Raw genomic sequence first — 22115 nt, forward strand, 5'->3', positions numbered from 1 at the left:
TACCCATCCATCCACTATCCAACCATCTATCCACCCACCATCCACCTATCTATCCATCACCCATCCATCCAACCATCCACTCATCCATCATCCATCCATCCAACCATCCAACCATCCAACTACCCATCCATCCACCATCCATCCATCCTTCTATCTTTTCATCTTTCTACTTATCCATCCATCTGTTCATCCATCTATCCATGGATGACATGCGGACTTGTTAGTTAAAATGTTTAAATCCTTCCATCCCAGGGGATAAATTGCCACTGCCCCAAGCCCCTTGAGTGCCTTCCTCGATGGCTCGGCTGCCCCAGCTCCTCTGCCAGAACCCTAGTCCATCTTCTGTTGTAGTAACCAATAGCACAGGCGGGGGTTGGTGTGTATGTGTGGGGAGACAAGGGGTCCCCAACAGACAGGGCCTAGGCTACCACCTTCCTTCCCCCTTTCCCTCTCCCTCTATGTGTATGAGCACTCTCTCTCTCAAATAAATAAATAAATCTTTTAAAAAATAAATTATAGCTGAGTTATAATGCTTCGTCTTCAGAGCACCTCTCTTGTATGTGTATCTGTTTTGTACAGTGGCCCTCAGTCTAAAATTTTGTTTTAATAAAGAGTACTATGACTAACACATATTTAAAACCCACTGGTTCCTGAGGAGCCATCTGCAGATAAGTGCTTGTGATGATAGTGGGGAGCCCGGGAGTGTGGCTAGAGCTATGGAAGCCCTCCCCACTGCTGACACCTGCTGGGGGCGCCCCCCACCCCTGCCCTGCAGAGCGCTGCCCCGCTGCTTCTCCCGTGAGCCCCGCCCCTCCTTCCCTCCTTGTCTGAAGCCCTGCTCATCTCTCCCCCAGCTCCTGGCTCCTTGGCCGTGGACCTGAGAAAGGGTCCAGAAGGAGAAGAGGGCAGGACTCCTGATTAAAATAAAACCCTGACACTACAGCCGCGGGAATTAGAGGCTGGTTACAGAAGGAACTGGTTCCAAAAGTGGAAAGAATGAAATATAGATGCTTCCATGAACAGCTAATATTTACAACAATGCCTTCACTGTATGCACGTGTGGCCCCAGAGCCCACTTTTCTCCCCCGGCGAGATCTCACAAACCCTCTCCTGACCACAACACGTACGTGTGCATCACCCTTCCAGCAGCTGCCCGGAGTTCCACTAGGAAAACGCGCCCAGGCTCATTTCGTCCATCCTTGGCCGCTAAGCCGTGGCCAGTTCCCGGCCATCCTAAACAGAGCAGTTGGGACAAAGCCTGGCCCATGTGTTTGGTTCTTTCCTCAGGATCCCAAGGGGAGGATGGGCGGCACCAAGACCGAGCAGAGACCAAGCAGGGCCGTGTCCCATCACCGGGAGAAATGCACCGACGGTGCACACGGGACCACAGGCCTCGCATTCCCGGCTCCGTCCTCCCTGCTCACACTGGGGCCTAGGACAAGTGCTCGCCCTCTCACTTCTGGACTCGGCTCCGACGACTCTGACCTCTGCCAGGCCCGGCTCCTGTCCTGCCCTGCAGAAACATGTTTTGGCATCTCTCCAGGTTCTTCCTGGAGCAGGGAGTCCAAGAGGCAGGCTGCTGGGGGCTCCCACCCACCACAAACCTAACAACCAAGGTTGTGTGGGTACCACCTGCTTGGAGCAACATTCAAACCCTCAGTGGTTACAAGAAAAGCTCATTTTCACCTAAGGTGTTAAACAGTAACCACACGGGGCCTGGCAAGGTCCATGGCAGGATTTTCTCTTTGGCAGGGCCTGCCTGATGGCCCACTGCCCATGGGAAGACTGGCAATCCAAGGCCTGGTGCCCAGGCGAGGGCATGGGGGCTCTTGAGGCCTGCCCCTCACACATTTCTATCACCCCTCCCATCCTCCAACTATCCAAACACGTGATCCCAGTGAATCTGCTCTGCAACCGTTTTCTCAACAAATGGTGTTAGAACAACTGAACACCCACATGCAGGAAAAAATGAATCTCAACCCACATCTCACATGATAGAACCAGCCCCCCCAAATGTCTCAAAATGGATCACAGACCTATATGCACAACTCCAAACTATAAAACTTCTAGAAGATAGCCCAGGGAAAAAACGTTACCATAAGCTAGGCAAAGATTTCTTGACTTACATCAGAAGTACTATCTAGGAAAGAAGGTATCAATAAAGTCGGATTTTGTTTTAAAATTGTCTTCTGTGAAAGACACGGTTAGGAAAATTAAAGAGGCGAGCCAAAGACTGGGAGAAACATTTGCAAAACACGTATCTGACAAAGACAGTATCTAGAATTTATAAAGGACGCTCAAAACTCAACAGTGAGCTAACGAAGAACCCATTCAAAAAATGTACAAAAGATTTGTACCCGCTCTTGGCCGGGTTCACTTGGCTCATTTGGTCAAGTGGGGGTGGGGATCGACCAGGTTTCTCTGTGGAAAGTTACGGGTTTGCCCCTTGGAAATGATGATGTGACTTTGCAGGGAGGTATTTTGAGCCGAGGTCGCCTTCCTGTTTCCCATCAGACCTCTGCCCCCTAGATTTGGCAGCCCCGGGGGATTCGTGCGGGAGACACCCGACGGGTGACCCTCTAATTCCATCATTCCTTCTAAGTCCTTAAGTTTTAGAGCGCTCTGGGCTGCCGAGATAGGTCAGGGGGTGTGGGTGGCGCGGGCCTGTGTGCATCTGCATGACCCTGGGCCAGGGGCATGTTTACGGTCACAGAGGACATTTCTATTCCAAGGATGTAAAGACACCTCTGAGCCTGGGGAACTCTTACTCCCTGCCACCTCTCCAGCGCCCACCACAGTGCCTCGGGGCTGGTCTTCTGGGCCCCGTCCACTCCAACAACTGCCCTCCGACAGCTGATTGTCCGATTGTGTCCCTCTCTGCCTCCCCCCCCCCCACACCTGGTCAAAGCCTCTTTGGGTCTCCTCACACCTAGAATAACACCCACTCTCCCTCCTGTGGCCTCTGAGGCTCTGAGACCCAGGGCTCCCTTCTCCTCTCCAGGCTGGTGGCCTCCCTCTGGCCACTGCGGCCCCGTGGCCCTTCCCGCTGGTCCGGACTCTGCACACTTGCCCTTGCTGTTCCCTCTGCCTGGAATGCTTTCTCCCTTCTCTCATTTCTCTGCCAAACCCGCTCCCCTCAGAGGGGCCTTTGTGGTCTGCCTTAGTGACCACGGCCCCCAGGCTAGAGGGACCCTCCAACTTCTCACCCCGCTGGGCCTTCCTTCCGAGCAGTTACTCCTGTAAAATGATGCTGTAATTTTAGCTATTTGGCGTCTGTGTCCCCTTAGCATGGATGCTCTCGTTTGCTGGTCTGCTCGGAACAGACCTGGGCAGAGAGCAGAGCATAGTGAATATTTGTGGATGCAGGACAGAATCCTTCAGGCTCACAGGACCTTCCACACACATGGCTTCCTCTAGGAACCTCTCCAGATCACCCAAAGCTAATTTGGGGTGTCCCTCCTCACAGCCCCTTGCTCACTGTCTACTGCTCTGTCCACCCCTACTTCCCTAAACAGCTCCCGAGTGTGGAGACGGGGTCTGCCAGGCCCACAGCTGAATCTCCAGTTCCTACCACAGGGCCCGATATGGAGTGGGTGCTTGCTCAGTGAGTGTTTGCTGAATGGCCACTTGAGGGTAAGTGGTTTTGATGGTGGTTCTATGTGGGCGGGAAATTTGTGACGCTCTTACCAGAGAGAGATGACAGAGAGGTCTGGGAAAGTTCGTCATGGTTGCTAAAACCATAAGATTTCATAGAAGGTTCCTTTGAACTCTAGCTTTATTTTGTGACTGCATTAGGTAATACGGACCTTAGGCAATTCTGTATTGGCCTGCACCTCCCTCAGAAAGGATGAGCACCCAGAAGGCAGTATTTGGCCCTAGGATAATACACCACAGATCAAGACAGAGTCCCCCCTAATGTCTTCCTCCAAAATCAATTTGCTGTGACAAACAGAAGAAATTTGTAGCAAATTTCCAGTACCTGGTCTCTAAGAGTCAAGAGGACACTGTGCTTAAGGAGCAGCATCAGGCAATGAAGAAGGACAATTTAAAGAGAACAGAGATTTTATGAAGACAAAGAAAAAAAATATGGCACATGAATTTAAAGCCCATGGAGGCTGTAAGTCAAAAGTAAAAAAATTAGCCCTGTAGCTCAGGGAAAGAGGAAAAAGCGGAAATGACAAGAGGGTGAGGTACAGACGGCAAGCCCACGCATCTCCTGTGTCTCTAGAAAGAACCAAGCAGGAGAGAAGGCTGTGGACACAGCAGCTGGAACAACAAATTCTACCAGATGCTTCCCTGGCCATGTCACTGAAAGGGCTCACTAGTCCCACATAAACATTTTCTAAAAAGTTCTGTAAGCAAAAAAAAAAAAAAAAAAAAAGAAAGTTTTGTGAGCTACCAGCCAAAGCGGTGGGCAGGCGCAGCTCTGAGTGTCCCTGTCTGCGGGATTTGCCCCGCAGAACACTCGGGTCGTTCAGCCCCGTCTGCAGCTGACCTGACAGAGCGTCATATTGTGACAAAGAGGGGAGGAGAGGCACCCTGCCTCACCCATTGTGAGAAAGGGGGGAGGAGAGGCACAGAGCAACCTTTTCCAGCAGGGGGGGACTCCTGGACCCTCTCGCCACGGAAGCCCACCCCTGAGGGTTTCACCTTGTCAGCCAGCCCATCGGGCAGCCCCAGCAGCCCATTCACAAGGACAAATGGGCTAATATCTGCAAAAAGGACTGACTTCCCAGCAGGAGCTCCGGTGCACCCTCCAGTGGGTCAACAGCTGGCTCGAGACGTTTGTAATCAGCAGGGGAAGTGGGGAAGGGTCTCCACCCTGCATGCCGGGAGCCATACTAGTCCGAGGCAAAACTGATGAGAATGTACTTAAGACCTAGACGTATAGCCTGCAAGGTTTGTGAGATCAAGTCCCAGAACACGCTGGAGAATGGGCAAATTAGTTAACGCTACATCTGTAAATGGAATCTCGAAGAGCCGTGTAAGTTCACAGCTTCAAAGAATATTAAATGATTTTGGAAAGGATCGTTGTCACAGGGAAAGTAAAATCAGCAAGACACGAAATTACATACAAATACGTCTCCAGTTGTTTTAGGCAAAAAAAAAACAAAAACAAACCAAAAACGTAACAGTCATGACTTTTTGGGTACTGGAATTGGGGTGATTTTGTATTTTATTTCTTTATGTATTTCTCTATTTTCCAAATTTTCTACCACGAACACATATTACTACATTTATGACTCCCAACACACACACACGAATACGTCATTCTAAGAGCATGTTGCTACTTATTTTTCTAATGATCGCAGCCAGTACTGTATCTGTTTGCTACACTCAAGAAGCTCCCTACAAGAGAAATTCCTCTTGGGGCGCCTGGGTGGCTCAGTCGTTAAGCGTCCGCCTCCGGCTCAGGTCATGATCCCGGGGTCCTCAGATCGAGCCCCGCGTCGGGCTCCCTGCTCGGCGGGAAGCCTGCTTCTCCCTCGCCCACTCCCCCTGCTTGTGTTCCTGCCCTTGCTCTCTCTCTCTCTCTCTCTCTCTCTCTGTGTCAAATAAATAAATAAAATCTTAAAAAAAAAAAAAAAGAAATTCCTCTCTGTAGGAAGTTTATCTCCACAAATCTCTGTCCTTTGAGGCCCACAAAGAGACCAAACAACCAGATGTGGCCACTTTCAGGGGAAAGTTTGCTCAGGCTTTCAGACTCATGCTGTCTTTCCATGTCCACACCTCTGTCTTGACAAAACCACACAGGGACTTTTTACCCTGGTTTTCTTCTTTTCGGTGTGTGTGCGTGTGTTTAAGGGGCACAGATCCCAAGTTCCCAGGTGATGCGGAAGCTGCTGGTCCGGGGACCACACTTTGAGGAGCGGTGTCCTATACTCTGCAGCACCCCCTTCCACTGCCTGCCCCCTCCTCATTCACCCCCCCCTCATGTAGACTTTCCCCCAAAAGTTTATTATTTGGAGTCAACTCCGGTCAACCTTTGGAAACAAAGAACAGAGACCCAAGTAAGAAAAATGAAAGTCCCGCTTACCCTGCCTGACGCCTTGGTCTAGAACTTACAGATGCCCGTCCCATAGGCGCCCCCCCTCCTGGCCCAGCCCCTCGGCCAGCAGCATCACTTCACCAGCCACCCTGGTGAATGAACGTGGTCCTGGCGTCTGTCTTGCCCCCCGGCTCTGTAAGCTCTAAAGACACCGCTTCCCCGCCTGGAATCCTGGCTTCGCTGCCCCAGTGAATTTCCATATTGCCCGCCTGCTAAGTCAAGGCCCTTTGGTTTGCATTCATGCTGGACCCTTCCTCACGTGCCCTCCTGCCGTGGTCCTGCCCTCCACCCCAGACGTCCTGGCCACATAGAGTTTCCAGCCACTCCCCTCAGATGCACATCCTTCTGTGTCGTTTTCACACGTGGTTTCTTCTGCCCGGAATGATTTTGTCCCTAAATCTACCTGATGAGCTCAGACTCATCTGTCCGGGCCTAGATGGAATGCCACTACTGCCGGAAGCCTTCCTGGGTTCTCTCGGGCGGTTAGTCCTCCCTCTTGAGTCACTTCAGTCAAGCCTCCCAAAGAGCCCTCTGCGGATGCTCTTGCTCCTCCACGTGGAAGGGACCTTTCCATGGTGTCGCATCCTCAGGGGTGATGACCATCTTTGTCCCTGGCCAGCAGCAGATACTCAATCCATGCTTGTTGAAGGACTGAAATTAAACTCCTAAGAGGTTTGTATTGTTGATGGTTTAATTTTCTATGCTCCTGCCTGTTTGGGAAAAGATCTAAGATGGTGGTTCTCAGCCCTGGTGCACAGCAGGATCCCCTGGGGAGCTTTAAAATGCCTACTGGTCAGGTCACTCGTGAGACCAACTCAGGATTTGGGGGTGGGACCCAGACATCAGCGTATCGCCCAGCTCCCGGGGGATGCTAATGTGCAGATGGGTAGAGGCTTCCCCACCGACCGGTGGACGCAGCGTCCTGGCTGGGGGCCTTTCCTCCCCACCGAGGGGGACGGGGATGAGCCGCGTCAGAGTCCACGGTGCTGTGCATGGTCAGACGTGGCTTTAGAGCCACTTTTAACTTAGAGAGGAGGAGGTGTCCTGGAGAGGGCGAGGAGCATGGGTACCCCCGGCAGAGGGGGGGCCACCAGCCATTTGAGGGAAGGGCAGGGGCAGAGAGAGGGCTGGCCTACAAGCGACAAGGGCTTCTCCTGGGTGGACACGGCAGACAGCAGGTGCTTGGCCAGCCCCCCTCCAGTGTGCAGGGGAAGCCGTGGTTGAGCGTCACAGCAGACCGTGTGGGGAAGGGCCCTGAGCCAGTGCAAGTCCGATTCTGGGAGGAGGCCCGGGCCTCTGCAGCAGTCGCTTCTGTCTTGCCTTTATCAGAACAGGAAACCCTGACACCAGGGGGTCTGGGGAGAGCCTGGCTCCCACACGGAAGCGGCCTGAGCCCCAGCTCCGCCTCCAGGAGCCCCCTTTTCTTCTCTGGACTTGTCTCCCATCCCTGAGTGGGGCAGACAGGACCGACTGCAGGGGTGCTGCGAGGAGGACGGCGAGGACCTGCTGCTAGGAGCCCAGACGCGCCTGTTCTAGAAGCCCCAGCAGCAGCACCAGACGTGTGCTCGAGGGACTCACAGGGCACATGTTCTCACCTACCATCCAGAGCTGACTGTGGAAACCTTATGGGCTCGATGCACTACAACCTCTGAACCTCAGGTTTCCGTCCCGCCCAGCAGAACCGTAGAAACACAGCAGCACATTGCATGCCCGCGCGCGTGCACGCACGCTGTGCAGCGAGCAGCAGTAGGTGCCACCCACCTGTCCATCCGCGCGCTGAGCTGCTGTGGCTCGGTCCCAGGCCGGAGACTGGCCTGGATGACTGGGGGTGCGGGGCCAGCTCAGAGCAGCTCACGAGAGCCGGCTGTGCACACTGCCAGCCCCGCGTCCCGGGACCTCACCTTGGGACATGTCCCAGGACATTACAGTGTGAAATTGGCCATGGTGGGAGTATTTACATGGCGATAATCATCGGATGCCACAAATTAGGTCTCACTTCTCCCACCAAAAGCCGGCTGCTCGACGTTTTCCCAGCACCCTGCTACCTGGCTCCCCACAGCGGGTGGCCTGGGGGGCGGCCCGAGAATAACCCTGACCTCGGTCTAAGGTGAGCTCCAAGGACCAGCAGCAGCAGCACCACTTAGGACCTTGCTAGAAAGGCAGATCCTGCCCCTGCCTCACGGCAGGTGTCTGAGTCAGAATCTCTGGGGGCGGGGGCCCGAGACCTGCCATTTATCAGGCTCCCTGGGAAGGAAGGCTACGGTTGGAGGCGCGAGGCTCTAAGCGCCAGAGAGGAGCAGAGGGGGCTTCGAGGGGAAGTGGGACATCCAGTCCGAGTGTCATCGAACCAATGCAGGCAGGTGTCCTCCGACTTCCTCCCCTTCACAGTGAGAAAACTTGGGAGGAAAAGCATCACGTTGCCACCAGCCAGGCAACTATCCCCATTGGTCCGCGTCTCTTCCATAACTCGAGCACATTTGTATAGGAAGCAGTTGCCGGTGCCTTTCTTTTCTACGCGGGCGCACACACTCATTTGCATCCCGAATTTCTTCCAGAACAAGACTGCCTTAGATACTGACACGGTCGCCGAGACCTGCTGCCTTGTTCCAGAAGAGGTTTTGGGCAGGCTTTTCTTTTTCCTCTAGCGCCAGCGTGCTGTAGAGGTGGCTGGTACCCGAAACGTAATCTTCAGAATTAACATTCCTCGGGCTGGGCCTGGCCTGGACAGCAGGAAAGACACAAGCCTCCCCAGTCACAGGCCCAGCCCCGTGGAAAGGAGCATGGACCCCTAATCCGCTTTATTCTGGGAAGTATTTTGGCACAGCTTGGCTCGGTAGTTTATAAACAAGCTCTTTGTTGTCTGGAGGCGGTGGGTCACAGCGCTGTTTAGAAGGAGGTTAAACACTCCTCGGGAGGCTTTCTTTCATGATGTGGTGGGTTTACCCTTTAGCTTTACGTAAAGAATAGGTCTGCAAAGGGCCTGGGTTTCGGGCCACATAGACCACCCCTGGACAGGGAAAGCCTTGGGGAAAACCACCAGCATCCCCACCTCACGTACCCCGTGCTTTTCCTGACAGAGCCTGCTCAGCCATCCAACAAATATTCTTTGGTGCTCCTCGGGCCCCACCAGTGGGGCTGGTGGTGGGGCAGAGAAAGGAGGGCTCCAGGCTATGGACAGCTTCCCAGGTAGAGGAAATAGCTCGCGCAAAGTGTGGAGGCAGACAGTAGGCATTTGCTGACAGGGAACTGTCCAGAACAGTCCAGAACATTTGGTGGGGCTGGAAGATGAGTGGCGGGAAATGGGGTGGAAAGAAGAGCAGGTGTCGGGTGATGAAGCCCTTACTGGGCCAGGATAAGCCGCTGGGTCTTTATTCTGCAGACACTTGATGCTTAAGAGGGTGCCACCTGCCCCGCTTATATCTGCCCACCCCGGACCAAGCCAGCCACCAATCCAGCCTCTCCTCGGTGTCTGCCCACCTGTCTGCCATCATCCATCCCTCTCCACCCAGCCAGCCAGCCAGCCAGCCAGCCCAAGTACACTCTGTACCGGACACAGGATTTCTTCTTTTCTTTTCTGGGTCCTGAAGGTCCTGCTGTTCCCGTAGCAACTCCTTACATGTATTCTATTTCAGAACTACTCCGACCGACCCATGTCACCAGCAGTCTATTCAGGGGATGGTGTTTTGTTAGAAACAAGGAATTCACAGTCATGTGACAGCGAGGCTCACCTGGCCCGATGGCTGGAAAACGCAGCCGGGACAAAGGGATTGCGGGTAGATGTGCTGAGCACAGAACGACCTGGAAATCTCATCCTGACAAGCAGTTCTTTCAAAAGTCAGTTATGAAGCCGTTACAACACATGGCAACACCTGCCCTTCCCATCATTATGATGTATTAATGCCCTTCAAATAAAAGAAGGAATCAGAGAAGTAACCTTTTGTCAAGTTTTTTTTTTTTTTTGAGCAGGTGGGGGGAGGGGAAGGGGGAGCAGGACTTTAGGTCTTGGTCCTTCTTAAATGGGTTAAATCTTAATACTTTGGTCTAACATCTTTTATTGTTCTTTATGGTGAAAAAACATTCCTGATTATAGAAGACATTCTCCCCCCCACCCCCCCACCCCCACACACGGTCCAAGGCAAAGAAAAATCACCCTGAGATATAACTATTGTTAACATTTGGGTGTATTTTTTTCTCATTCTCTTTTCTTGGCATATTTTTAAACATAACTGAGACCATCCCTTTTACACAGTTTTGAATCTAACTTCCCCTCCCTCCACTGAATAAATGACAGGAGAAAACTCCTATGAAAGTTTCTGAAAACTCCATCTTAGCGGCTGCAAAGAGCCCCACTGCACGGATGTTCCATAACTTATTGACCCAACCCCTTTCGTTGAGGGCTCGGGAAGTTTCTAACGTTTCACTCTTATTAAAACATTGAGGCCGTCCTTCCATCACCACCCTCGGTCAGACCTCTGATAATTTCCTTTCGGTAGAATTCTAGAGACGGAACCAAGGAGGAAAACTCTGTTTCACGCTGAGACTTCAATCCCTCTTTGCCACACCGGCTTCCAAAACGACAGGCTGGCCTGCACAGAGGCTCTCTCGCATGTCACGAAGGTGTCCCCAGCTCCCTGCCACGTTAAGGGAATGCGATGGGCGTGGGTGGGTCTATCTAGTGAGTGTGCCCTGATGCTTTAGGGGAAACATTTGTAAAACCAAAACAAACAAACGAAAACCCCCCAAAACAGAAATAGAATAATTTGCCTTTCCTGCTATCTGTGACTCCAAGTCCAAACCAATGTTTTAATAAAACATGCAAAGAACTGGCTCAAGATCCTTTTAACCGGTTTCAAACCGAACTGCTGGGAATATGTTTCGGATTTGAAAACTGTAGCAGGAGTTTCTGTTGAACAAGACCATTTCGTGCTCACTTTTTACACGTAAATGTCAGCTTTACTCACTAGAAGTCAGACTCTTGCCCCAGGGGGAAAACCGTCCAGAGCCTCCTTCGGCTCACAAGAGCGGGGGGTGCGGAGAGGACTCAGCGGCCCCTGGGGAGGGGGGGGGGGGGGCAGAGGGGGCGGGGGGGGGGGGGGGGGGGGGGCTTGCAGAGGGCGCGGTAGGGCGGGTTTGGATAACAGCTCGGCAGCGGACCGGGAGGTGCTGGGTCCGAGACGGCGGGCTCTGCACCCCCGTGCCCCTCGCTCGCGGCGAGCCTCAGTTTACCGGCCTGGAGTCGGGGCACCCGCGCCGGTGCTCCCCGCGCGGACCGTACTCACCTCCGCCGTACATCTGGCACAGGTAGGGGAAGCGCCACACGTTGCCCAGGCCCACGGCGTACGAGATGCAGGCGAAGACGAACTGCAGCGGGTTGGCCCACAGCGGCCGCGCCTTCTCCATGGCCGCGAGCTGGGCGCCGGCTCCCCCTCGGGCGCCGCGCGGGGCTGCTTCGGAGCGCGGCTGCCCGGCGCGTCCCTGCCCGCTCGGCCTGGGGGTGGCCCCGCGCCTTGGCCGCGGCTGCTCGCTCGCTTTTTAATTGCTAATCTCATTAACGCGCGCCCGCCGGAGGGGCGAGGCTGGTAAATGGATGACGGCGAGCCCCACCCCGCCCGGCCGCCGCGGCCGGGGAGGCGCCCGGGATTGCGCCTGGGACTGCAGGGCACGGGGCGGCGCCCGGGGCTCTCCGGCTCCGCGGCCGGGCCGGGGTGTTGCTGCGCGTCTCTTCGGAGCCGTCGGGTTCTCCCAGCCACCTATCCATCGTTTCCTGGGTGCCTACTGGGTGCTGGGCTTCGTCTGGGGACGGGCTGTGAGCCACACGCACACATCCCCAGCCCTTCCGGGAACTGACATTTCGGGGAGGGAAATGCTTAAATTGGCCGGGATAAAAGGCCCCAGCCAGTTTCAACTACTGTTGACCTACAGAAGGGACAATTTCATGTGGTTCGTTTTAGTCCATATAAAAGACTGAGACCGGAGGAAGGCAACTAAGGCAAAGCAAAAGGGTGAGCAGTATCGTGGCGGTAGGCTGGCGTGGTCCCGGAGGGCTTCCCAGAGGAGGAGCCAGGACATTTGCCCAGAGACTGGAAGAAAGGAAGGGAAGGAGAGGGGGACTCTCCGGGGCCTCCACTCCTTTGCAGACAAATACTTCTTGGAGGAAGAGCAATGGCGGCAGCCAGGTTTCCCTCCATCGGCAGACAGGCCCTAATTGCCTAGTGTGTGCAGGGCAGGGAGTCTGGCTCTGTAGTGCCGGGTGGGGGTCAGGAATCCAGTTTTGAACAGCTGTGTGGGGTACTCTACTGCCCAGGTGGGTCTAAAGGCTAGAGATTCTGATTCATTATCCAGGAGTTAAGGCCTAAAAAAACCCGTCTGGAAAGGTTGTTTCGTTCAAGGCGGTCACTAGACCTGTCTAAGCCTGGTACTTTGGAGAAGGGCCAAGCGCTGGCTTTGGATCTCAGCTCTGCCACTGAGCCGTGCGACCTTGGACAAGTCACTGAGCCTCTCTGAGCCTCTGTTGCCTAATTTGTAATAGAAACAAACATAGCCCCCCTCCCAAGGGCTCATGTGAGAATTAACTGATAGCTTACTACCTGCCACATAGTACGTGCTCGATAAAGGGGCCACTGGTGTGAGTCCCCAGAGGTCTGGGTGAATGGAAAAGGTAGCACGCTAAATCAGTTAATAATAATGATATACCTTGAACGGTGTCTGGTACCGTAACTGCTAAGAAAATGCTTGATACATAAATAAAATTAAAAAGAGATGAAAAAGTGGAGTTGCTAGTGGAAATCTTCCTTGAAGCCAAAATGAATTTAGTCCCCTGAGTCCCTGCCTGGCCGGTGGCTCAGGAAGGGCAGAGTGATAAGGAAGGTGGAGGCTCCTCCCACGTGCGGCCTGCCCTTGAACTTTCCACCTCCAACAGCCGAAGCCCTGGAAGTCCACAACACAGCAAGGGAGACTATTTTTGCTTTTTAAACTTTGGGATTCTAGTGAGTGTTTTTCCTACAACTTGCCTCCTCCCCAGAGGGACCCACCATATCCTGGTGTCTGTGGCTATAAGTTAGTTTCTGCTGCTTGGACCTCTGCACACATGAACTTGGGCAGTATGTGCGCTTTCGTGCCCGGCTTCCTTGTGCGAGTCATTCTGCTCCAGTGCACCTCTCCAGGCTGTTCTTCCTCACTGCTGCATAGTACTCCATGCTGGGAACCGACTCTAGGTGATGCCCGAAGGACATGGTACTGTCTCCAGGTTGGGGCTATCGTGAATAAGGCGGTGATAGACATTCTAGTGCCACTGGGGGACGAGTACGCTCATCACAGGGAACTTCCGGGCTGGACGGTTAACTGGAGGTCAGCGCGAGCAGATATTGCCAAACTGTTGCCCAGAGAGGTAGTACCAGTTTGCACTCCCACAAGAGTTTCTGTTGTTCTGTATCCTCAGCAACATCTGTCATTCTGTTTTATTTTTATTTTTTTTAAGATTTTATCCATTTATTTGAGAGAGAGAATGAGATAGAGCGTGAGAGGGGGGAGGGTCAGAGGGAGAAGCAGACTCCCCGCCGAGCAGGGAGCCCGACGCGGGACTCGATCCCGGGACTCCAGGGTCATGACCCGAGCCGAAGGCAGCCGCTCAACCAACTGAGCCACCCAGGCGCCCTGTCATTCTGTTTTAAAAGTGCTCCCTGGTTTGGTGGGTGTGTCGTGATGGTTCTCTGTGACTTTCAATTTTAATTTCCCCGCATATGAATGAGGCTGTTCCCACAGGCTAACTGGGTCATCTGGATATCCTCTTTCATGAAGTGCGTGTTCCTTTGCCAGCTTGTAATTGACTTGTCTTTTTCCTCCTGCCCTACATAGTTCCTTACTCCTTCTGGGTATGAGCCCCGTGTCAGTTTTAGGTATTATGAATTCCTTCCTCTGGTCTTCGGGTTGTCTTTTTATTCTATCAGTGGCATCTTCTGATGAACGGACGGTCTTGATTTTAACAAACTCTTAACAGACAACTCTCATGGATGAGTTTTCCCTAGAGGGTGGCCGGCCACATGGTGGCATTCAGGAGCTGACCACCCCGGACGGACGCCCGGCACGGTTGCCTGCCGCCTGCTTGCAGGTGGTTGGTGTGACAAAGTCAAGGCCCCTCTTCCGTTCCCCACCCCCAGGGGTCAGGCCAGAGGGTCTCAGCAGTCACACTGCCAGATGCCCCAGGAGCCTGATCAGGGCCGGGGGACCCCGGGTGGGGGCTGTGGGAAGCGCACAGAGACACCCCATAGTAGGACTAAGTAAATCCTTAGGGGCAGATGTTCAGGGCTCCTGGTAAGGTCCTCACACTTCCTCACGCCCACCAGCGACAGCTCTCTCTAAGCTGGTAAGACCGGTTGTGCTGCTGGAAGCGTGAAGAACAGGCCTGGGAGGGGCGGATGCGCTTCCACGGGAAGACCAGCAAAGCAGGGGGTGGGGGTGAGTGGTAAGAAATGCTAAAGCCACGGGCTCTCTACAGAACTCTGGTTGGTAGTGCTCGCTGATTTCGCCAGTGTAAATACTCCCCCTGTGGCCAAGTCCAAACTTCCAACACGGTGCCACTGAACGTGGAGTTGGGCAGAGACGCGCAAGAACCCACCGTTGTCTGGATCTCCGTTACACACACGCAATAGACACAGTAGACACACATGCCTCAAGAGCATGACAGAGGTGCAGTGGGTGATTAGGAAGTGGTGGCGTTTGAGTGCATTTATCACCTCTGGTTTACACCATTGACCTGTTAAGTTTATATAACTGAAGTTCTAATATTGGCTGCCTTTAACAGTCAGCTCACAGGATTCTGGAAGAGGTACCAGCCGGCAACTTCTGTGTGGCAGGGGCCCCGGGGAGCGAGTCCAGGTCTCAGAGGTCCGGTGCCCAAGGGCAGCCCCACTCTGAGTGTTCCCTGGGGGCTCCCACTGCCAGGATGGAAGAAATGCTCTCCTCCGACAGGCCTGTCCGGTCTCATCGGGCCCCATGTCAATCAGGACAGAAGGCCAGCCTGCCCTGGTTATCTATCTGACTTCGGGAAGAGGGTGGTGGAGAAAGGAGGGGAGGCCTTGATTCAGTTGCACAGGTGTGGTCACAGCCCCGTGCCAGGGTTCCAGACTCTTCCCCACCAATTCCAGCCACCCAGCTTTCAATGATTAATGTGCCCGCCCTCGAGATAATGCTGTTAACTTAACTCCCCATCCATCTCTAGTTCCTCATGAGATAAAGTCCAAACTCCTGAGCCTGGTCTGTACAGCTCTGAGGAATTTATTTTTTGATTGGGCCAGGAGGAATTTGACCCTTGCTCACCTAGGCTTTTCACCTTCCGGAAAATGCCGTGCACTTTTACCCTCCTGGGCTGTTCCCTCAGCCAGGATAACCTTCTCCCTTCTTGACCTGGGGGAAGGCTCTCCATTCTTCTTGACCCAGATGAAATACTAGCCCCCCCTTCTTTAAGATTTTATTTATTTATTTGACAGAGAGAGAGAGACAGTGAGAGAGGGAACACAAGCAGGTGGAGTAGGGGAGGGAGAAGCAGGCCTCCCGCGGAGCAGGGAGCCCGATGCGGGGCTCGATCCCAGGACCCCGGGATCATGACCTGAGCCGAAGGCAGACGCTTCGACTGAGCCACGCAGGCGTCCCCTACTTAACATTACATGAACTAATAGGAAATCAATACTGGCCACGCTTGAAGAGTGGGGCAGTGTGTGCGGCTGGTGGCTGCTGTGCTGGGCAGCAGGATATGGAGCGTCCCCATCACTGCAGGAAGCCCCGCCGGGTACTCCTGCCCGGGGCCCGGGGAGCCTGGGTGGGGGCGTGTTCTGTGCTAATTCCTCCCACGGAGAGCTTTCCACCTGCTGGGCCCGGACTGTGAGCAAGTGAGTGGGATGCAGGCATGTCCCAATGCTGTCCTGTCCCCAGAAAAGGTGGGACCTTCTTTTGCTCTGCTCCTCCACCTCTCGGGATGCTGAATGCGACCCCTCATCCTCCCACTGGGAGGCTGGATATGCCCCAGGTGGCTCTGTCCCCTGGAGCCCCCCCAGCGGCGAGAGGGGAAACCCCCACCCCCACCCCTCCCGCTGCCTTTCTGTCTCCCGGGGACTGGGGCCCCGTCTCTGGCCCGGACCTAACAGGCAGCCGATGCCACGTATTGCCCTCCTAAGCCCCTTGACTCCCGGTCCTTTTGCTGTCTCTCAGCCTTGTGCCCCCCCAAACTCGAGCCTCTCTGGGCTCCCCGGACTGCTGGTAGGTGCTTCTGGAAAGATCTCACAGAACCGTGATCGGGCGCGAGGCCTCAGCAGGGCCTTGTTGCTGTTGTTGTTCTGTCCCGTCTCATGGCCCCGGGCCGGTGTCCCCCATCTTCTCTGTGCGCCTCTCAAGCCTCTCTTTCCATCCCCCTCGGCCTACTGAGGACTTAACCCAGGTCCTGAGCACCCCTTGGCCAGCTGAGGGCACTCCCTCCAGGCTGGGACCTCACCTGCAGGGACCTCATCTCTCTCGTGGCCAACCTCCCTGAGCATGGGCTCCTACTGTCTCCTGTGCCTCCTGGGGCTGGGGGTCTGTCCCACCGGCCCCCCGGCTCTCCCTGACATGGCAGATAGCTTTTCTCTGGGTGTGTGCCCCACGTTCTCCATCTCCGTCCCTTGTCCCACCATTCACTCCTTTACCTCCGGTCAAGGAGTAACGTGGCCCCTGGCCCCTGGAATGAGCCTCCCCTGTGAGCTCGCATACCCAGGCCGACACCAAGTGCACAGCAACTTCAAAGACGAGACGCCTCCATGTAAGGACGTCAACATTGTCAGTGAGTGTGGAAGTTTGGCAAAAGATGGTAATGAGTAGAAAAAGAGATACTTCTGGACTATATTCCTGTTTTCCCTGTGCATGGTGAAATAGAACGCCCAGGCAGACAATTGCACATCAGATCTACGGCTCGCAGATGGTCCAGAAAGGGATTGCCTGCGCCAAGTGGCCCCTTCACCCACCCTGCACGTCAGACCACCACTCTCCCTGTGGAGGGGACCCCTGTGCTGACGGCGCCTTGCTTGCTTTGCCGTGTGGTTTTACTCCCCGGGCGTGAATCCCCCATGACTACATTTTCTTCTTATCTGTGTTTGAACTTTATAGTGTGGAAAAACCCAGTGGCTATTCTTTGGTGTTTGATATTGTCCCTATCACGTTATTATTGTTTTTGGTAGTTTCCTCCAAGTTGGCATGTGTAGCTGTAGTTGATTCCCTTTTTGGCCACTCTATCGTATTTTCTATATGATTATAACCACAGATCGGTTATCCACGCTACGCTCGGTGGACATTTGGATTATCTTTGGGCTTGGCTGTCGTGAAGAGAGCTGCCGGGGCCTTTGGGTACGTGTGTCCTGGTGCATGTGCGCATGACTTTCTCTGGGTGCATTTGCTGGAACAGTTGTGTGTGTATTTTCAACTTTGGTAGCTGATCCCTAACAGTGGTTATACTGTGTATTCATGTATATGTGTCAAGACCCCACAGCAGCCTTGCTGCATATTCTTGCATGGTCGGATGAGAGCAAACAAAGGTGGTGGTTGGGTGGGGGGGGGGCGGGGAGTATTAATAAGAATTCAGAACAAATAGGAAGCAAAAAGTAAGATGGGGATATGCATCCCGGTGTGCCAGTAGTTATGGTAAATACACATGACTTAAATGGACCAGGACAAAGACTGGAATAAAAAAGTTCATTTAGGGCGCCTGGGTGGCTCAGTCGTTAAGCGTCTGCCTTCGGCTCGGGTCATGATCCCGGGGTCCCGGGATCGGGCTCCCTGCTCGGCGGGAAGCCTGCTTCTCCATCTCCCTCTCCCCCTGCTTGTGTTGCTGCTCTCGCTGTGTCTCTCTCTGTCAAATAAATAAATAAATAAACTCTTGAAAAAAAAAGTTCATTTAGAAGACACATACTAAACGTAACATCACAGCAAAATTTACGGTAAATTGATGAAAAGGAAGTACCGGGAAAACAGTACCCAAAAGAAAGCCACGGAGGGTCGTATTACATCAGATGAAACAGACTTGACACCAAAAAGTGTTATTAGTGACAGAAAGGACATCTGTCACCAGAAAGATGTGACATTTTCAAAGTTGAATACAACGAATAAAAACAGCTTCAAGAAACTGGAAGCAAAAATTGGTAGGACTGCTAGGAGAGCCTGATCTGGCTGCCAGTCACGAGAGAGGCTTCTGTACTCGTCTGTCCGTGACTGGCGGAGAAAGCAGACAACAGAGCAGGGAACGGAAAGCGATACAGATCATTAGAATAAGAACCGAGTGGAACTTCTAGAAATGAAAACCGCAGTAACTGAAATCAGAAACTCAGTGGATGGGTTGAAGAATGGATTAGACGCAGCTAGGAAGAGAGTCGATGAACTCAAGGATCTGTCAGAAGGAATTTTCTGGAACACTGCACAGACAGACAAAGAGGTTAAAAAAATATGAAGAAGTTAAGATACGTAGAGCAATAAAGTAGCATATGGTTTCTTAGAATTCTGGAAGGAGGAGAGGGAGAATCTAAGACAGAGTGGTATTTAAAGTCTAAGAGCTCATCATTTCCCACTATAGATTCATGCAGCCCAATGAATCCCAGGTAGGATTTTAAAAAAGAAAAATACGTACCAAGATACATCATGAGGATGCGCCAGAACGTCACGGTGAGCCCTGAATCCGTGACCAAGTTCTCACTGCAGAAGAGCGTTTACTTTGTGCAATTTTGAAAAAAATAAAAAGGTAGAACTTAAATCTTGGGCACGTAACTTAGAAGCGTGATAGGGGTTAAAATGTTATAAGGAGGTAACTTTAGTCTTCGTCAAAATATGCAAAGTGAACATTTCAGGGAGTTGTCCCCAGTGCCCGTTATGACTATCCGGGAGCAAATCAGGCTCACACCTTGCATTTGGCTGTTGCGAACAGAGCTGCTTTTATTTTTTAATTTTTAAGTTTTTATTTTTTTTATTTTTAAAGATTTATTACTTGCCAGAGAGACAGAGAGAGAGCACGTGTGCACAAGCAGGGGGAGCGGCGGGCAGAGGGAGAAGCAGGCTCCCCGCTGAGCAAGGAGCCCGATGCGGGGTTTGATCCTAGGACCCCGAGATTGTGATCTGAGCCGAAGGCAGACGCTTAACCGACTGAGCCACCAGGTGTCCCCAGAGCTGCTTTTGGGATGGTTTTCCCACCTTTTAATTTTCGTGGCACGAACTTTCTGGAGAGACTGGGCTAATTGTGTCAGTTGCAGAACGGCCTACATTCAGAATTTGTCTTGATGGTTTCACTGGGGCTCATCGAACACTGGTGTTTTGTTCCTTCTCCCCGGAACTTGTAGAAAATGTGTTCAATTTAGCCTTTCCATGGCACCTGTGACAGGTAGCACTGTATATGCACTTGAGGCACTTGACTGTATCGTGATTGATGGACTTTGGGGGAAAAAAATGAGCGTTAGGACCTTTCTGAGTTTGCATTTTACATTTGCAGCGTGGCAGAGACGGCGGGCCTTCTTCACCGAACACTCCCAAGCCCTTTAGACTGTGCGGCTGACCCCAGGGCGGCGGCGAGCCCCAGGGCGGTGGAGGAAGACCAGGGTGGGGAAGGCCACACAGAACGCGGCCTGGGGGCGGCGGCGGCAGGCTGCGGCGGTTTCTGGCCCTCCCGCCGCTGTGGGACAGGACAAAGTCACCGACACAGGTGACATTCACGGCAGTCTTAAAAATGAGAGAAAAGAAAATGAAAAGAGGTCTCAGGCTTGCAAGCACAGAAGGCCTAAACGTAAACTAACGTGGGGAAAACGCTGAAGCGAAGGCTTGAGTGTGCAGACTTGACAGAGTCTATGCTGGGGGAGAACTCGGGGCCTCGAGAGACTTGGAGTGAGGTTAAAGGAAACCACAAGTGTGACCTCCGGGGTCCTGCTGTCCACGGGACCCCTTCCCAAGGACGACCGCCTTCAGCAAAGTAAGCTGAAGCGATTTTCGGCGAAGTGGCTGCTGGTGCTGTCTAGCTCATGGGCATTAACACCCCCAAGGGGGCATCCTTCCGAAAGGCCTGAGTGGAACAAACAGGTGTTTTTCAGGCCCCAGTGAACAGACGCAGAAAAGGGTTTACTGGGAAAACAGTGTGGCTGCTCCCCAGGACCGCTCAGCTGATCCCCTGGGCAAACACCGGGCCCAGCGGGCAGCCGAGATTCCCTCCGTACTTTCTGTTGGTGTTGGCCCCGTGTGCTTCTTCGCCCCACATATTTGTGCGGGGAACAAACAATCAGGACCAGCTAGGAGGCGTGATCTGCTGAGGAAGAACAGACGGGGCGCTGCGAAAATATTTTCAAGGGTCAGGGTGTCCCAGGGGCCGCGCTGTCCCCATCGGGGACCCCCTAAGGACTTCCACTGTGTCCTGCGGTGCTGTTCTGTGCTTGTTTTTCACCTTCCTAACGGGAGAAGCCCTGTGAGCCTCACTCTGCCAGGAAACACACGCGCTTCATTCCGCAAGCTCACCACTTGAGATTATTTTGGATTTCTTTCTCCTGTCGCTCCTGGAAATGGGGTCTGTGGCCGAGCGTGGGCACCGCCGGGGAGCCTGTGAGAAATGCAGACTCACGCGGGCCCCTCCCCAGGCCCCCTTAAGTCAAAGCCCACGCCATAGCAGGACCCCTGGGGGGGGGGTGACTGTAGGCACGTTCGCGCCCTGCAGCGCACACGGGGCTCGTAGACCCGGCTGCACATCCGGCCCCTCCGTGCAGCGTTAACACACATTTTCCATTTCCTACCCTTCCCGGGGCTCCTGGTGAACGGCCCACTTCTGCCCGCTCTCTCCTGCCGTTCCCGCTTTCATGAAAATGCCTTCAGAGTCAACAAAACCATCTCAGGTGCGCATGTTCTAGTGGGGAGGAAGACAGAACACGCTGGGCTTCTCCCATCTCAGCGAAACGGTCCCTTTGCTTGAAACCGCTTTCCCCTCTGACTTCTGCCCTGTTGCCTTCTGGTTTTGGGGTTTTGTATTCGCTCTTTTATAGCAAAACTCATCAAGAGGCGTCTACGCTTACTCCAAGTCTCTCTCCTCCCGTTACTTTCTCCTGCACCAACCTATCACCTCCCAGCACCCAGTCCAAGGAAACTGTCTGGTCAAGGTCACCAGTGACCCCCCATGGCTCAGTCGAAGGCCAGTCCTCAGTGTCCCTTCCTTACTCCCCCCTCCCAGACCCCCCTGCTGTTTGCTCCTTCCTGCCAGCCCCTCCCTGTCTCCTCTGCTGAGTCTTCCTCTTCTCCCTGCTCTCCTGATATCTTATAGCACCCCTGCTTCTCACCCTCACTCACCTCTTTGGTGCGTCTTCCTCTCTCACGGTTAAAGCCATCTACACCACTGTCTCTCCAGCCCAGACGTCTAGCCTTGTCTGTCCGCCGTCTCTCCAGCGTCCTCGCTGGGATGTCTGGCGAGGCACAGACAGACTTCCTGACCTTCACCTCCTGGGACCTGCTCCTCATCTCTGCTGACCCAAGTGTCACAGAGCAGTTAGTTGCTCAGGCCAGACCCTCAGGAGTCATTCTAGGTGCCCCTCTCTCAGACTGCACTTCCAGCCTGCCCCGATGTCCTATTTGTTTCACCCTCAACACAGACCCGGGGTCAGACTCTCCTCCGTAGCTGGCAGGCGTGTCAGCGGGCAACGTGGAAAAGTCTCCCGCCCAACGCCGGTGTGCGCCACAGTCCGGCAGTGGCACTCGTGCGTGCACGGATCTCCATGGAAGTCCCGCGCAGCGTGTTGCAGCCCCGCCCCGGAACTACGGCAAATGTCCAGCAGCGGCGAGACAGTGAGGAAGCCACGGAATGTTCACGCGAGCAGACTCGAGGCGGGAGGGGGAGGAGGGCGGCCTGCGGTGGGACATGAACCGCATGCGCGGTGTTGAAAGATGCTGCGCACGGGATACGCGGTGTGACTCCGTGCGTGTCAAGTTCAAGGACAGCCTCGAGGAGCCTCAGGTGCTGGGAGGCGGCCGAGTGGTTGTCTCTGGGCAGAGACGGGGCCGCCTCGGAGCTGCACTGGAGGCCTCTAGGGGCAGATCA

The 22115-nt window shown here is 53.8% G+C and overlaps 1 protein-coding gene across 4 annotated transcripts in view; it reads right to left on the bottom strand.

The window, feature by feature from the left end:
• Positions 1-11578, bottom strand: part of SLC6A20 (solute carrier family 6 member 20) — a 30933-nt gene extending 19355 nt beyond the window's left edge. For 3 of the 4 annotated variants that reach the window (XM_073901062.1, XM_025885571.2, XM_073901063.1), the window contains exon 1: positions 11329-11578. In XM_073901062.1, the coding sequence (XP_073757163.1) occupies positions 11329-11449 (121 nt within the window). In that variant the 5' untranslated portion in view covers positions 11450-11578. Of the gene's footprint in view, positions 1-3206; positions 3326-9777; positions 9971-11328 lie in introns of those variants that run through there. The other variant, XM_073901061.1, reaches the window with a different exon arrangement.
• Between the last annotated feature and the right edge of the window lie 10537 nt (positions 11579-22115).

Source organism: Callorhinus ursinus, unplaced genomic scaffold (assembly GCF_003265705.2).
Source record: "Callorhinus ursinus isolate GAN/ISIS: 27379988/994484 unplaced genomic scaffold, GSC_fseal_2.0 scaffold15, whole genome shotgun sequence".
Lineage (NCBI taxonomy): Eukaryota > Metazoa > Chordata > Mammalia > Carnivora > Otariidae > Callorhinus > Callorhinus ursinus.